Source organism: Vombatus ursinus, unplaced genomic scaffold, assembly GCF_900497805.2.
Source record: "Vombatus ursinus unplaced genomic scaffold, bare-nosed wombat genome assembly UNPS02015175.1, whole genome shotgun sequence".
NCBI classification, from domain to species: Eukaryota; Metazoa; Chordata; class Mammalia; order Diprotodontia; family Vombatidae; genus Vombatus; species Vombatus ursinus.
The window spans coordinates 19,687,347-19,703,797 of record NW_020954953.1 but is presented as its reverse complement, the minus strand read 5'-3'; the positions used below and the strand labels follow the sequence as shown (position 1 = coordinate 19,703,797).

General features: G+C 35.9%; 1 protein-coding gene across 1 annotated transcript in view; it reads right to left on the bottom strand.

Annotated features, from left to right (window-relative positions):
• LOC114031461 (AT-rich interactive domain-containing protein 1B-like) overlaps positions 1-16,451 on the bottom strand; it is a 550,161-nt gene that overhangs the window by 94,791 nt on the left and 438,919 nt on the right. The window contains 1 exon segment of the mRNA XM_027846530.1: positions 7,248-7,337. Coding sequence (XP_027702331.1) covers positions 7,248-7,337 — 90 coding nt within the window.

Here is a 16,451-nt window from a genome sequence, read left to right as displayed (position 1 = left end):
TATGGCACATCAGTACTGCCTTTCTCTTGTAGGATATTTTGATGGACAACTCTTTGTACCTGCTGCTTATTGCAATTCCCCACAAATAAAAGTTGAGTATACTTTATACAAAGCTAAATGAAAACCCATAATGATATTTTCATCAGGTACCTTACTCCTCTAATGAGAGCTCTGATAGAATTTTGAAAAGTTAGCTAAGTAGTATTTCAGCTTCATAAACGACATGATAGAACAAGAAAATGTCAACTAATAAAAATAATAAATGGAGATAAGGCAAAAAATCATTTCCTTCATATATTTAGAAGGCAGATGACTTCCCTAGAAATTGAATTTGAAAGGAAATCGAGGGTTATAGTTATACAAGAGATTTTCTTCTTTCAAGGAGTATCCATAAAAAAGAAAAATTAGATACAGATTGTTTGAAATACCATGAGATTGCATTACTTTGGACATAATTAATTGGGAAAATGTGATAATTGGATAAAGCTGGACTAAAGTTAACCCCTTGTACTAGTGGTTGAAAAAGCATTTGTGAAGCAAATGTAAACAAGAATGTAGGGGACATTTAATAATCTACTTAAAAAAAGTCACCAGTCAAGCATTTCCATTAACATAAAGTGCTGATTATAAATGAGTCTAATATACTCATTAAAGCAACCTTTATTTAGTAACACTTTGTTAATCCATAGTTCAAATGATTACGTTGAACAAAAAGTAATGACATGAGATGTCTTTTAAAAAATACTCTGTAATTGATGTAATCTTTCCTTGCAGTTTAGAGTTCTTAATCATTTTGTATGTCATGATCCTTTTTTTTTTTTGAAACAGTTTAGTAAAGTCTATGGACCCATTCTCGAGATAAGTTTAAAAAAATTTTAAGTGAAGGAAATGCTAAATTTTAGTTAGAGGTTAGTGAAGATATAGATTAAAAGTGCCTTCAGGATGTTATTCTTCTTACTGTATTTGTTTTTTCTGAGGCAATCAGGGTTAATTTGCCAAGGGTCCCAGAGCTAATAAGTGTCTGAGAGTGGATTTGAACTCATGGCCTGATGTTCTACCCACTGTGTCACCTAGCTGCCCAACATTAAAGTTTTAAAACATTTAATAATTTTCTCATTAAAGTATCATCACAATAATGATAGCTAATAATAATATGAATAGCTAACATTTATGTAGTGCTTTAAGGTTTGCAAAGCACTTCCAACCCTTCAATCCTTACTGAAGGTCAGAGAATATGGGTCTATTTCAAGGTGGTATCAGATGCTCCAGCTAATGGCAAAGCTAACAGGTGGCTGGGGAAAAATCTTTTTATTGTTCATTTTTTATATAAGCCTCAAAATGAAAGTAGCATTGACATTTCTGCTAATTGTCTTTCCCCTCTCCAATCTCTCCTTCACACAGCTACCAAAGTAATTCTTCCTCAAGCACCGATCTAACCATGTTACTCTCCAGCTAAAAATTTTCAGTGGCTTTCTCTTCTCAATAGAAGTAAATACAAATTTTTGTTTTTCATTTAAAAACAAGAAAAAAATTTCCATCCCAACGTAATCTGGGCCATTTTTCCAAGACATTTCACAGTGCCTCCCTTCATGTGCTCTGCATTCCAGGCAAACTGGCCAACTTGTGTCTCAAACTTGAAATTCAATCTCCTCTTTCCTTGCCCTTGCATAAGTTGTTTCATGCCTGGAATTTATTTCCTTCTTCCCTTTACCTCTTAGAATCCTTTGCTTCATTTAAGATTGAATTCAGGGGCTGTGCTGTATGGATAGCATTTCCTGATCCCCTTATATTGGTTAATACCCTCCTTGCAATTTACACCATTGTCACCACAGTCTAACCGGCAAAGCCAAGATTCAAACTCGTAGCCCTTTTTCAACAATGTCATTTGAATTGTACCAATCAGATGTATAACTTAGTTGGAAAACTGTGTTTGTGAAAGAGTGAGGTTAGAAACTGTGGCCTGAACCTGCACAAGGTCAGTATCTTGGCAGGTGTTTAAGAGAGAGAAATATTTTACACTGCCAGCAAGCAAACCAAGACTGACTCAATTTTAAGAGGTACAATTGATATGGCAAGCTCAAGACCTTTAATGACGTGAGCAATTTTTATTTGGCTGCTTTGAATGAAACTGAAATCACCGAAGTATGGGACAAAGTGAAATTATTTTTTTAGTCTTGGAAAAGTACCAATTTCTGTTATAACAGTATTAACCAATTTTTATATAATGTTTGAACATCTGAAAAGTCCTTTATAAACATTATCTGAAATGTTCTTTAACAACAATCCATTGAACAAAATACTATAGGTATTACATACATACGTGTGCACACACAAATGTATGTATCATATGTGTGTGTGTATATGTGTGTATGTATGTATGTATATGTCAGTATTACTCCCATTTTGCAGAAGGGGAAACTAATGCTGAGAGATTGAATGATCTGAACAGAGACACATAGTGTCTATCTCAGGATTCAAACCCAGGTATCTACACAAAGGCCAGTGCTCTGGTTACTATACCCCTCTGCCTTTTATAATGGGATTATCTTTGGGATTTTTGCTTCGTTAGGTGAAAAAAAAAATAAAAAGATTTAAGTTTTGACAGAAGTTAGTAAAAAGTGGAACCCAATTAAAAATTTTGGGAAGAAATTTCATTCAGATTTCAAAAATCAAGTTAAGAGCTGCCTGATCAAGAGTAAAGAAAGAATATGATCGTTACAGGGCTGGGACAGGGTTTAAATACTACAGGGGCATGTGGGATAAAGAAACTTGGAAACCTGATATTCCATAATGCCAAATTACAAGTAAGCTAATACAAACGAAATCACAGACATTTATGGTATAGGCATTCAAACTATTTTGACTAAGTTTTTTTTTCCTCCCCTTAATGGCTTACAAAGGGAATATCTAAAATGCTTGAACACAACCCATCTGTTACACTCTTTTGGTGGATATCATTTCTACTGCCAAAATGAAATTTAAATTTACTGTAATATAGCCACTGATAACTATCACTCTCTGAAGACTCACTTCTATGTAAGGGTTAGATTTCTGTGATGCTGTTGACACATAGTAGTCAAGTGTCTTGTAAAATATCTAGCTTAAAAAAAAAAACCAAAAAACAACAGCAACAACAAAACCTCGTACAACTTGTTTACCTACTCTCCTGCAACTAATTAGCATGTAATATTATTCTCAACGGGGCAAGTAGGTGGCGCAGTGGATAGAGTGCCAGGCCTGGAGTCAGGAAGACTCTTCTTGAGTTCAAATCTCACCTCAGATACTTATTAGCTGTGTGGTCCTTGGGAAGTCACTTTACCCTGTTTGCCTCAGTTTCCTCATCTGTCAAATGAGCTGGAGAAAATGGCAAACCACTCCAGTATCTTTGCCCAAAAAACCTCAAATGGGGTCATGAAGAATTGGACACAGTTGAAAAAATGACTCAACAAAATATTATTCCAACATATATCATGTCATTTGGTAACCATAGTAGTCTACACAGGATATGATTTCTCTCTAATCAGGTATAACAGGAACAAAACCAAAAACATTTCAGCTTAATTTGATGACAATTATGCCTCCTTTAACAAAATGGAGAAAGAAGAAGATTTAAGAGGTGGGAGCCTGTTGTAGGAAGGAGGGCTCAGCTGAGGAGTAAGTTGGCTGCTGTTCAGGAGCCTTACAAGATCTCATCCTGGGTCCTTTCCACGTAGATCTGACAAGCACAGAACGGTGCCCCAGTACCGCCTCCAGCAACAGAATACATTTTGCAGTACATCACAGAATTGCAATGGCATCAATTCTGCATACAATCCTTGTCCAAACAGAAAAGTTCTCAGTGGTCCTATTTTAGCATATCTCAAGGACTAATTAAATCCTCATTACTATCTTCTAATTATTCTACTACTATGGGAATTCACTGAGCAAGTCCCCGATGGTACATTAGATGAAAAGGGTTAAATAACCTGTGTTGATTTTGAGACTCCTGATCTGTTTCAGACCTTTAGCATACCATCAGCATTATCATGAATATTTAACTACATACCACTGTGAAAATTAAAAGGGGAAAATAATTAGCAGGTTTTCAAAAAAATTAATTCTGACCTCTATACATTTGCCCTAATAAATAAACCTTCTTCAAATGTTTTCCCTAAATAGTGGTCGAGTGTAAGATCATTAATTGTTCTCATTTAAGCTAAAACTTGAGAGGAGTAAAAAACAAAACAAAACATTTTCATATCAATAAACCTGAATTTTGGCTACTTACCTACCTTTATAAAAGAGAATCTTCTCTCTCCTTTTAACAAAAGATAACGGTAAATTGGTTAAGAAGCATCTTTTTAGTTTTTCTAATTTATTCTGATAGCAATTGTGTGCGCATGATATATAAACTATGTCTGTAATTTAGTTTACAGTATACATGTATAATTTTCCAAGTTTGGGGGAAAATGCTAATTGCTACCCTAATGACATGAAAGGTGGTGAAAAAATTCCCCAAACTTTGTAACAAGTTCTTCAGGTTCTAGTAATTTAGACAGATTCACCTTCCCCCCACCCCGGTCTAGTGTTGAAGATAAAGTAACATAATATTTTAAAAATAAGAAATCAAATTTGACATAAAAACAAATGCAAATATATATGACCAATGAAAATAGGTCATAATACAAAAGTTATTTCCCAAGTTATCCTCTCCCTCTCTTGCATCCTAAATGTTCACCAGCACACATACCTACACAGATAAGAACACACCCAATTGCAGATTCACCCAGAAGACCATATTTAGAGATATTTTTTTTTCCTGTAAAATTCTTAATACAATATTCCTGAGCAGGGGGTGGATAGCCTTAGGCTGACAAACATGAAAATCCCATCAGGGTGCTGAATAGTCAAGGAATGAAGAATAAAATGCAATAAAATACTTTCAATATATAAACATGATTTTTCAGACTGCTTACTTTAACATTCAGCACCATAACAGCTCTGATCCTACCTCTGTCAATCTAGCTGCAGGATTTCTGACAATGAATTTTTAGAAATGTGGACTTTTGGGGGGAGGATTCCATGGACTACTAAATATATTAGAAGAAAATTTCTCTGCATTTATTTACTTCTCTAAGCAAAGGGAAGAAATATTCATTATAGAGGTACGATGGGTTAAATCACATTTTAACACAAGAAGCTCAATTTTTATGTTTTTTTTTTTTTTTTAGTGGCTTAGCACACAGCTGGCATTCAATAAGTATTTATGAAATGTATGCATGAATGAATGAATGAATGAAAGATCAGTTTAATCACTGATCTAAACCATTAAACAATTAACAGATGACTGAAGATCAGGTGTCTTCAACAGCAACAATGGTACATTTGGGTTAATTTTTGTTATTTGTTTTGCATTTACATCAGCAGATGATAAGCACAGTTCCCCTTAGAATTCCCTAAACCACACACTCCTCCAAAGTTTGGCTAAAGACAAATTAAAGAAAGCTGAGAATCAATTAATGCCAAAGTTTTTCCCCCTATAATGTGAAGCTTCCCAGTTCCGTGGTTTGCCTGATCAATGAAAGAACACTGAAGGGGATGGGTCCAAAATGCACACTTGTTCACAAAACCCAATAGTATGAGTCTGGCTATGCATTTTTTATCTTCTTTCTAAAGTGAATGGCAATTGTTAGCTATCTACACAATTGACAATTTATATATTTATGCTTCAACTATCAATTTACAAATGAATTAAAACATCACAGAGAATATTTGGAGGTCAGGGGAAATAAAGACTTAAAGAGACAAGCACGAGAGGCAGTTATGGAATAGGAAACTGAGGCACTGAGAGGCTGTGACCTGAATAGGGAAAAAACCTAGCCTTTTGGAATTTTTCTCCTTACCTCCTTTTCTCCCTCCCTTCTTTTCCCTCCCCTTAGAGGTATAGCTGTAAGTTTAAGACCCTCAAGTAAAACAATTTAGAAGAGATTCTCTTACTCTGGGGTGAGGACCACAATAATCAGGCTTTCTTTGAGGCCCCCTTGGCTGCCTATTATGGGGGGCTACTTCACTTGTATATGGAGAGAGATGGCAGCTGGCAAGGGCTATATTCTTTGCTTTGACTCTAGCTTGCCCTTCATTATCTTTCGTACCACTTCATGGGACCAAAGTCACATGCAAGAACAATTTAGACCCTGCTCAATGGAGACAGACAGGACATTTACAGATCTTGCTCACCTCCCAAAAAATGAGAAAAAAGAATGTAAATATATGCTCTGATCATTAAGTCATGACAGTACCCTTACAACTAGAACAATGTATTAATGATCAGAGCATTATTAATCCACTTCAAAGTTTCTTTTTTACTGAAAACTGAAGAACTTCTTTATTCTCCACTAAATATAAAACAATTTAAAATATCCTGTTTTTCTAAATCAGTATTTCAATTTGGTAATATATTTTTTAAAACAAAAGCAATTTTAATGTTTTAAACTTCAAACTGTAACACATTATCTATACGTTAAGTGTATATATCTTGATATCATCAATCTTTCAGAAGCTGGATGCCAAATGGACAATTCTTATTCTTTTGGTGATCTGGCATGGAGGGTGCTGGGACTGGTGTCAGGGAGGCAAGTTAGAAGGAATAACTACAGTAAGACAGATAGTTGGCTGTGACACTGACCCCTCCTCCACAGTATATCTTGGTTTGCACTGAAATCAACCCTTCATGCTTTATGACAGTATCAACTTTAGCATTCTGGGGAAGAAACAGTAGGGCGGGAAAGAGATGAGGGAACAAGGCCTTGACCAGGGCAGAAATAAATATGGCAGGTGGTAAGGATGCTGGATGGCTGGTGCTCTCAGAAAGGTATTCCGCTGCAAAAATCACGGTGGATTCAGAAAATGTGGGTGTGAATCATAGCTTTATTGGTAATTAGCTATATAACCTCAAACATATCTTAAAATTTCTTTGGATTTCATTTCCTAATCTCTAAAACAATTAGTTTAGGATTTTGTGAACAAGGAATGAGTCTAGATGGTGAAAATTTCAAACTATATAATTTAAAACATTTTATTTCATTAGTACCCATATCTAAGCCACTTTACTCAAAACTCCTATTACATAACCAATTTGGAACAGGGGAGAGAGAGAGGAGGTTACCACTGTTCTTTTTAAAACAAAGAGTCAGGTAGCTAAGAAAATTAAATTAAGGCTTAAATACTAGAAACACAATAGGTATGGATTGTACAAATTAAAGACCAACCTCGTTCCTGTGGCATTGGTGACTGGCTCAAGGCTGGATGGGAACTGGATTCTGATTGGCTACCAGGAGGCTGAGGTGGCATCTGACTGCCTGTAAAACATAGGAAGGAAAGTGGGGTAGGGGTGGGGGGGAACCCTTTGCATTAATGTTGCCATTGTGTAAAACCAACATAGCTAAATTTCTTAATCTTGGTGATTTAAAAATTTATTAGCTATACACAGGACCCCACCCACCACCCCAGCTCAACAGGTTTGATCTTCTACAACATTTTTCTTTTTCCTTTTAAATTGAAGAGAGAGCATGCATAAACATTATTTAGCAACAGGCAGGCTGAAATGTTCAATTTCTCATTGAGTGAATTCCCAACCTCACTGACATGATCCAATTTATAGCTGTGAATCTCCTGACACACATTTCTGCAAGAGGGTTTAACGAAATCCAAGTCTGCTGAACAATACAATAGGACCCATCTAGTCGAGTTTAAACAGGCCTCCAACCAGGCAGGCATGGACGGCTGCCAAGAATTTTTCATTGGTAATATTCAGTCAATACAGAAATTACTAATATCAACAGATTTAAGGAATCTTTCAATCAATGGGCATAACATAACCTTCAGGGAAAACTTGTAAAAAGCTTCACTAGTAGTTCATGGTTACAGAAGAGTGAGGGATTTAATCTTCCCCCACTTCGACTTGCGTTTGCATTTTCATCCACGCAGTTTGGAACACAATGGCTCGTTAAATGTTTTAACATGTATTAATTTTGTCTCCTCAGCTACACTGTAGGCTACTTAAGAGTAAGGAGCACATATGCTTCTTTGCATCTTCCTTACCATCCAGCAAAAAGTCTTAATCATTTTGTGGCACACAAACACTCAGGGAATAAAAGTTACTTCCTGATAAACACTTTGTTAGCTCTTGGATTTTGGAATATGAATTAAAAGAAAAAATTCTTAATGTATAACTGACCCAAAGAAAAATGTAGCAATGTACCTACAGAAAGTAGGCTGCATAGCCAGCAGAGGCTTATATTTAGAAATCTAAGAATCTTTTGAGGTGTTTGTAAGTCTATTCTAACCCACTTTCTGGCTTAGGAGGTCCACATCTTAACTATAATGCTAACAAACATTATGGGACACTGGCAATAAATCCGACATTATAAAGGCATCTGGGTTCCTGCACTGGTGGGAAAAGAACAAGGAACTATCTCATTCTGTATCCTCCACTCCTTAAAACAAGTTAGTAAGATAAAAGGAAAAAGGAAGGGAAAAAACCTTAATTTTATCTTTTGGTTTGAAAGATAGGTGATTGAGAGAGATCAAGCTGATGCCCATCACCACTGGCCACCCTAAGGGCCAAGTCTTCATTAATTACCTATATAATTTTAAAGTATCAGAATTCAATAAAGAAAGATGTTAATGTACTGAGGAATATCACCAATTCATCTGGGCAAAGGATCATGTCCTAACCCTTGACACAGAACTTGGTGTTGTACAGTTAAAAAGAAACTCTCCCGGGTTTCTACAAGATGGCAACTCTGTCATGCCATGCAACCAATGTGCCAGAGTGCTGAGAAGGAAGGAGAACAAATCCCAGATGTCCCCCAGGACTGACATTCATAGCTAATTCCGAAGCAACAGTGAGTCTGTGACAGCCAGAGTGGCTGAAGAACCATTTTTCAGTTTAAGGTTAACAGAAATAAAGAGTTGTGAAAAACATTTTTACACTAAAATAGTTCTCAAATTGTTTTCTGGGTCTTCTTCTTACTTTCAAATAAGTATGCAAAATATACCAAAGAGATTTCTGAGTGCTCCTGGGGTTCAACTGCCACTCTTTCTCCCAGATGAGGTGAAAAATGAACAGTTGAATTGGTAGCCCCTGAGAACTGTTGCCATATGAAGTCAACAGGGGTTGCTCTTGCATTAGAACAAAACTTACATGGATGAAACAGTGGGGCAAAAAGCACAAGACATGTTTAGCCATGGAAGTCCCTTCGCAAGTACATCTGAATTTAACACTAATTAAATATAAAATAAAAACTGCTTACATTGTGGATAAAAAAACACCAAGAAACAGAATTTATCTTATATGATGGATTTTTCTTTGAAATAAAAGGACTGAACTCAAGTTTGACTATCCACCTTGCCACATGTCAACTAGTAAGACAGTATGTTGCTATTATGGAACATCTTTAGGCCGTAGGGATCTATAGTCTATTTAGAAACTCTAAGGCACACTACCATCAAATATTGCCTTTTCTTTATCTCTTTTTAAAAGTCACTCAGGAATCAGCTGCAGCAAGACAGTAAGTGCTTACATTATAACGAACACTTCTGTATGACAGACTGAATTCTGTGACTCAAGACCGTAAACAAACAGTAATTCTATGTTAACACAGGACACTACTACTTTCACTGCATATGCCTGAGGCACTGCTCTTAGACAGAATATTTCAAATGAAAATAAAAAATGCTTTAGGAAACTATCCATAAATTCGTAAATTACTACCACAGTCTGGGACACTGCTGGTTGTCCAGCAAAGTTTCCAAGACAGGTATTGCTTTAACACAGCAGTTAATTCCTTTGAGATTTCTTCAAAAGCAGACGAGAGACATTTTCATGGCAAACATGCATGCATTAACCCAGAGTTTTTAACCCACACTTTGCAACCCACCCCCTCCCACCTGTAGTAGTGTCTCTGGCAGTGTGAGAACCTTATCCTCACCAGCAGATGTGCAGGCACAGCCCTAGCAGATGATGAATTTAAAAGCATGTTGTGGGTAAAGGATGGAATTATGGCAATTAAAATGAATTATTTCTATGGCCCAAATAAATGAGAACTTGGGCCCACTTGGAATTAAATGAAATGAGCACCTAAAACCAAGAACGTTTTTGTATGGTACTTAATAGTCCCAAGTAAAATCTTTCAAACAAAGTTTGGTGATTCCACTAAGGGAGAATATTGATATGCACAGAAAAAATACAAAACCAACCAAACAAAAATACCAAAAAAAAAAAAAAAAAAAAAAAAAATGGAGGTATAAAATTAAAAGCTAGCTTTGCAAAGGAGCCCCACATTTTACTCACCTACATCTGTGGAGATGCATCGGTGTAAAATACAAGACTGAAAACAATGCTATGAGTTAAAACTGAAGCATGAAGACAGCACCCCAAGACCCTCATTAATCTGGCCACTTTAGCTAGGAAAACATTTTTTTTCCCAATGACTTCTCAAAATATATCACATTCTATATAACATCTGGTGCAAGACAATGAGTGAAGATTCAGGAAGGCCTCTGAGCTGACTTATAATCTGTTCATTTAAAAATCTCAGTATTTTTTTTAAGATAGTGTTTTAAGTCCGTATTTTCCATTTTATGCAAAGAGCTTTCAAGAAATGAGGCAAGTTAAATGTTTGAGGGGCATGGAACTGGATTTTTTAGATATGACAGAATGGGGCCAAAGCTGGCAGGGGGACAGATGATGGCCTAATCATCATTTAACTTTATAACATTTATAATTGTCAAAGCATCCGGTATCTAGTCAATCAGACAAATAATGTACTGTATTATTCACAATGGGAGAACTGAGGCACATAGAGGTTTTGTTTTTCTTTAGGTAATAGAAAACAATGGGGAAAAATTACTTTAAAAAACACTCAACTAGAATCTAGATCCCTTGTGAACACAATCTGTGTCTTTCTATTTCCTTTACCATCCAATAATCTCAAATATAAGGACGAATACATAGTAGATAATTAATACTTGTTGAACAATTTCTCTGAGAAATATGATTAGAATAGTAAGCTATAATACTAAAAGCTATAACCATCTATAACCAGTGTAGCTTGGTCTCATGATTCTAGGTAATGCTGCTAGTAAAGAAAAGTTCCACCAGTGATCTGCATTTGCAAAAAAATAAAAATCACTGGAAAAATAAAAATACACATAAGAATAAGTCACACAAACCTTAACATAAAAGGCACAATTTCTTTACCTCCCCTTCAAAAAAAAATGCCTAAGTCTAAGATATATTAGGTATTAAGTACTTAGGTCTGCATAGTTCTAGGACTTAACTAGTAACTCCCTAATACAATCCTAACTAGCAATCTCCCTAATACAAACTGCTTTTTTCCTCCCTGTTTTCCTATTTCTCTTCTCTACCCAGTTTGAGACTAACATATTTGCTGAAACATTAAAAAATACACTAAAGAATAACTACTGGCAACTTTATTTCCTCCTTTCTCCCTTTTTAAGTTCAGAAAAAGCAGGAAATTTCCTTTCCTAATGTACAGTCTTACTGTCACTTTTTATTTTATTTAAATCACAGTTTGACAGCCACCTTTGAGGCCTGGAGGACAGATTCATTCCAGGACTTAAAACTCTACTTTAAGGATAAGGGTAATTATGTTCAGGTCCTGAAGGGAAATATTGTTGCCCCTTGATGAACTAACAGCTGCATTACCAAATTTTGGCTGTAACAGAACAAGCAAGCCCTGAAACTCTGAACCTTTAATGAGGTAGAATTAAAATGGTATTCTTCTCCTTCAGCAGAGGTATGTCAGCACCTGGGACAGGGAAAGGAACATTTTTGCTATCTGTATCCCCTCTTCAACACAAGTACATATTCCACATTCCTGTCCTGATGTCGGTGGCTCCTTGATTAGTGATTTTGTATCAAGTACATCTAGTCTATGTTTCCAATTTTGATACTTGTAATTTTACTATAAAAATCTGAAAACTAGCTTTGTTTCAAATTGGATAGGGCAGAGTTCTTTGCATGAGAACGAGACAATCCAAATCTGATTGAATTCAATTACTATGTATATGCAAGGTGCTATACGGGATACAAAGATGAACAGGACAAAGGTCTTTGCTATTAAAGGACTTGATTCAAAGGACCTTTGAGAGAATCCTCAAAATGTGTCAAGACCAGCAAATACTAAGGCTGCTTGGATCGGTACAATGCAGCATAGAAAAGAATTTTATTATTCTATTTAGGAAATAGTAAAATTGGTGTTACTCTAACCTCCATAAACTTCCTTAAGTTTGGAGGCTGGTATTCTCTTTCTCCTTTACTATAGATCAAAGGTTAATGCTCACCTGATCAGGAATTCAGAGATCCTCAGTCCCTAGGGGCAAAGTCATTGGCATAGTCCCCTGGATTTGACTGGGAAATCCATCTTCACTACACCATTCAGTTGACAAGAAAAAAATTAAGATGACTGGCGTATGCCCTACACAAGAATTTTTCCCACAGACTTTTACGGACTAGAAACAGTACTATTTATGCTTTACATATCAATACTGATGATAAAACAAACGGAGATAATGACAATCCAGGAGCCTCAGGCTTCACAAAGGCCCAGCTCCCTAACAGGAGTCAGAATTTGTCCTTTGTCTCCTTATTTCACATTTTAAACACATAATGCTTCCCTTTTTCATAGAGAAAGTTCAAGAGTCCAATAGTTTAGCCAGTGAATATTCCTATTATCACTGTGAAGTTCACAACACTATTTTCTGCTGACATATTAAGGTATATGAATTTAAAAGGTCTAAACAAGTTTGCTACAAATTAAATTACAGAACAGAAAAAATAGAACTCAAATTTCCTAAAAACCACTGTTAAAAAGCCCACCCTTCATCAAAGTCAAAACTAGGATCCTCAAAAAGAGACATATTTTATGCACTCACATTTTATATCTCAGTAGTATATAGTTCTTTATAATATTATCACAGAACTTCAAATCACCTGTTGGTATACAATTCTCATGAATACATAACTTTTCTAAAGAGTAAACTGAAAGGTGAAATTAACAATGTAAGAGAATTAATAGGGATTTTTAAAAAAATCACAGTGGTATTTTTCATGTAGGTAAATTTTCTTTTCTTTCTTTTTTGTTGGTAGTGGGGAAGCAGGAATGAAAGGTTGGGCGATCCCTGGGAAACATACTTCTTATTCACCTTGCTAGGAAGTCTGTGTTTATATAATTCTGAAAACTGGAAGAAAAGTCATAAACACGATACTACATTCAAGGAGACTAGATATTCAACAATGAGTGGCTACCAGCTAAATCTCTTCTAATCCCTGCTTTAAGTTGAAGGAAAAGACAGAGGTACTGGGAACTGAAGAGATCAGGCAGTTTATATTTCTCTCACCAGGACAAATTAATTAAAACAAAACCTAATTAATTCTCCCCTCTTACCCATTCTTCTTCTCCCCAATATTTCTGCTCTAAGATTTTTTTTTTGTTTGAGAAGCTTAATATTTGGCTGCCTTGTGAAGAAATGGGTACAGTGACACATGAAAGACTTGTATTCATCGTATAATTCAGAATAGGGGGAAAAATCGACTGCTGTGCATTTAAGATTCTAACAACCTTGCAATTTTGTATAGTCGTTTCCCCCACCCGTTCTTTTGAAGAAATCTGCTTTTATTCTGTTAATAACTAACCACAGTTGCAGCAGCATGGATCCGATTAGCAGTTCTTATGGTACAAAGGGGAGAGGAAAAAAAAGCTGTGAACAGGGTTGCCAATTTGTCCACCTGGGCCCCCAGGAGAAAGATTAGATGAGGCGCCTGCCTGCTCCCTTTTTTTCCCACTTGATCGCTGTTCTATACTGCCTGATAGAGACAGGCCTTTTCAAAGCCAAGTCACTGCCTTTTTTTTTTCTTTAATGAAAGTTTCACTTGTCTCCATCTTCCGTCATACATTCTCTGTCTGTGCCTCAACACAGTATAACTCTATGAAGACAATCAAGGACGATATGAAAAGAACTAGAAATTATTCCTTAAAAAAACAAGACAAACCAAAAAAACTTCACAGATTGAGTCTGCGATATTATTTCATGCACATATATGTAAACGTATAATCTTAATGGAGTACACACCTATTCTATATCTGAATTTTTTTTACCTAAAAATGTATTTTTAAAAAGTTAAGTAATAATTCAAATCATAAAATGAAATATACTATGTAATTAAGTAACCTTTAAATTATATGCACCATAGACATTTAAATCTGGAGATTTCCTCTCAACAATTCTAATTTAGACTTATATAAATTGTTCTACTTTACCAAGAAATCAGTCCTATTTGGGATCTAAAACCCTCAACTCCAAAAGTCTCTGATTATGTAAAGTTTAAATGATAGCAAGGCGTATACTATAAGCCAGAGTTGGAAGACCAGAAAAGAATTCCAAGATTCTGATAGAAATTTCCATAGTATATCAATTTGTGTGAATAACTATGTTTGATTTTTTTCTCTATCTGCAAACTCTTTAACAGTAGACAAATATCTGTTCATTTTAAATTGCTTTGTAAAGGAACTCAATATGGCACGTCACTAAATACTTTTTTGCTAACTACAACAGCTATATAGAAATTCTTTTTTAAAATAAATAATTTATGAGCCAATCTCTTTTTTAATGACTAGTGGCTTGGTTATGGGGAAAGCTTTGATCAGCTGGTCTGTGGTAGCAGTGCCTGAGGAGGGGGCGAAGGAAGAGGAGGTGGTATGCACAGTGCAAGCCTTTCAGAGGTCAGTTAGAATCTTCCCCATCTACTGAGGGAAGAACCACACAATCTTTTTGTAATGACACATTCATATGAGAATGAAAAAGGTACTGTTGGCTGGGCCAAAGTTAAATGTAACCTTGGCATTACCCGATGATCATCTCAAGGGATGCAGCATCCAGATGAGGTACATCAGGAAGGGCATCTATGTCCTAAAATGCATCCTGATGTCTTCTGTGCTGTCTCTATCCTCAAGTAACCAAGTTCTGAATGACAACGTGCAATTATAATGAAACTGCTTCATTAATAGAAGTAGTATCCTACATGTTTTAAGTTACTTCCAAATACATAGGACGTGAAGCATCATGGTATAGAGAAAGGATATGGAGCTAGAAGAAGTGAGTTTAAATTTTGACTCTGCTAGGTATTTGTTAGCTTTGTGACCTTGAGCTATTACATATCTCTGAGCCTCAATCTCCTCAACCATAAAAGAAAGGGTTTGACTATGATCTCTATAGACCCTTTCAATTCTAAATAATAAAATACAAATGTATGAGTATGTATGAATATATACACACATATAAATATTGCATGCATATGTGTATGTTTATATAGACACACCTATGTGTGTGTGTATATATATATATGTATATACACATACGTATCTATATCTATATTTACATCTCCTAAAGTCCGAAATACATTGATGGGCTAATATCCAACATGTACTTAAAAAGTCAAATTCAGTGTTCATTCAGCTTATGCTGACTTCAGCTGTTTTGTTAATATGAACATTTCTGGCTAATGTTCTGAACAAATCTTTTGACAGTTTCCTGTATATTCTTGGTTAGTAGCCTCTACTGAAGTTAAGGTTATTCAGCTAAATAAGACACATTTCTGATTTTAACCATAACATTTATACGGGACATTCTTATGTGGGTTGATCAGGATCAGAGCAATCCTGATACATACAAGTCTAGACAATATGAAGAATTGTCTTAATACTTTTCTAGGTACCAGAGAGGGTTTAAATAGTCAGAGGGATAGAGTATAGAAGATAACCTCCCAGGTAAGTTGACAGACAAACCTCTTTAGAAGTTACAGTTTCAAGTGGGTAAATATTCTAAAAGAGGAGGGAGAAAGGTCACTTTGTGCAAAGGAGTTTTCATGAGATACCCAGATAGGGAGGAACTAGATAAAAGATGGTAGTAGTAATAGTATTGGTAGTGGTGGTAGTGGTAGTAATAGTAGCTGCAGCAGCAATAATAGTAACTATAGTAGTAGCAGTAGTAGTGGTGATGGTGGTAGCGGTACTACTGGTAGCAGTAATGATGGTGGTGGTGGTGGTGGTAGTGGTAGTAATAGTAGCAGTAGCAGCAGCAATGATAGTAGTAACTATAGTAATAGTAGTAGTGGTGGTGGTGGTAGTGATGGTGGCAGTAGTACCGGTAGTAGTGGTGGTGGTGGTAGTGATGGTGGCAGTAGTACTGGTAGTAGTAAGCATCAATAGCCAACCTTTTTATAGCACTTTAAGGGTTGCGAAGCATTATGCTATCTAATTTGATTCTCACAATAGCCCTGTGAGATGGGTGCTTTTACAATCCCCATTTTACAGATGAGAGGCAGAACAAGGTTATATGTTTTGCCCAGAGTCTCACCCAGCTAGTAAGTGTCTGAGGCAATTATGTGA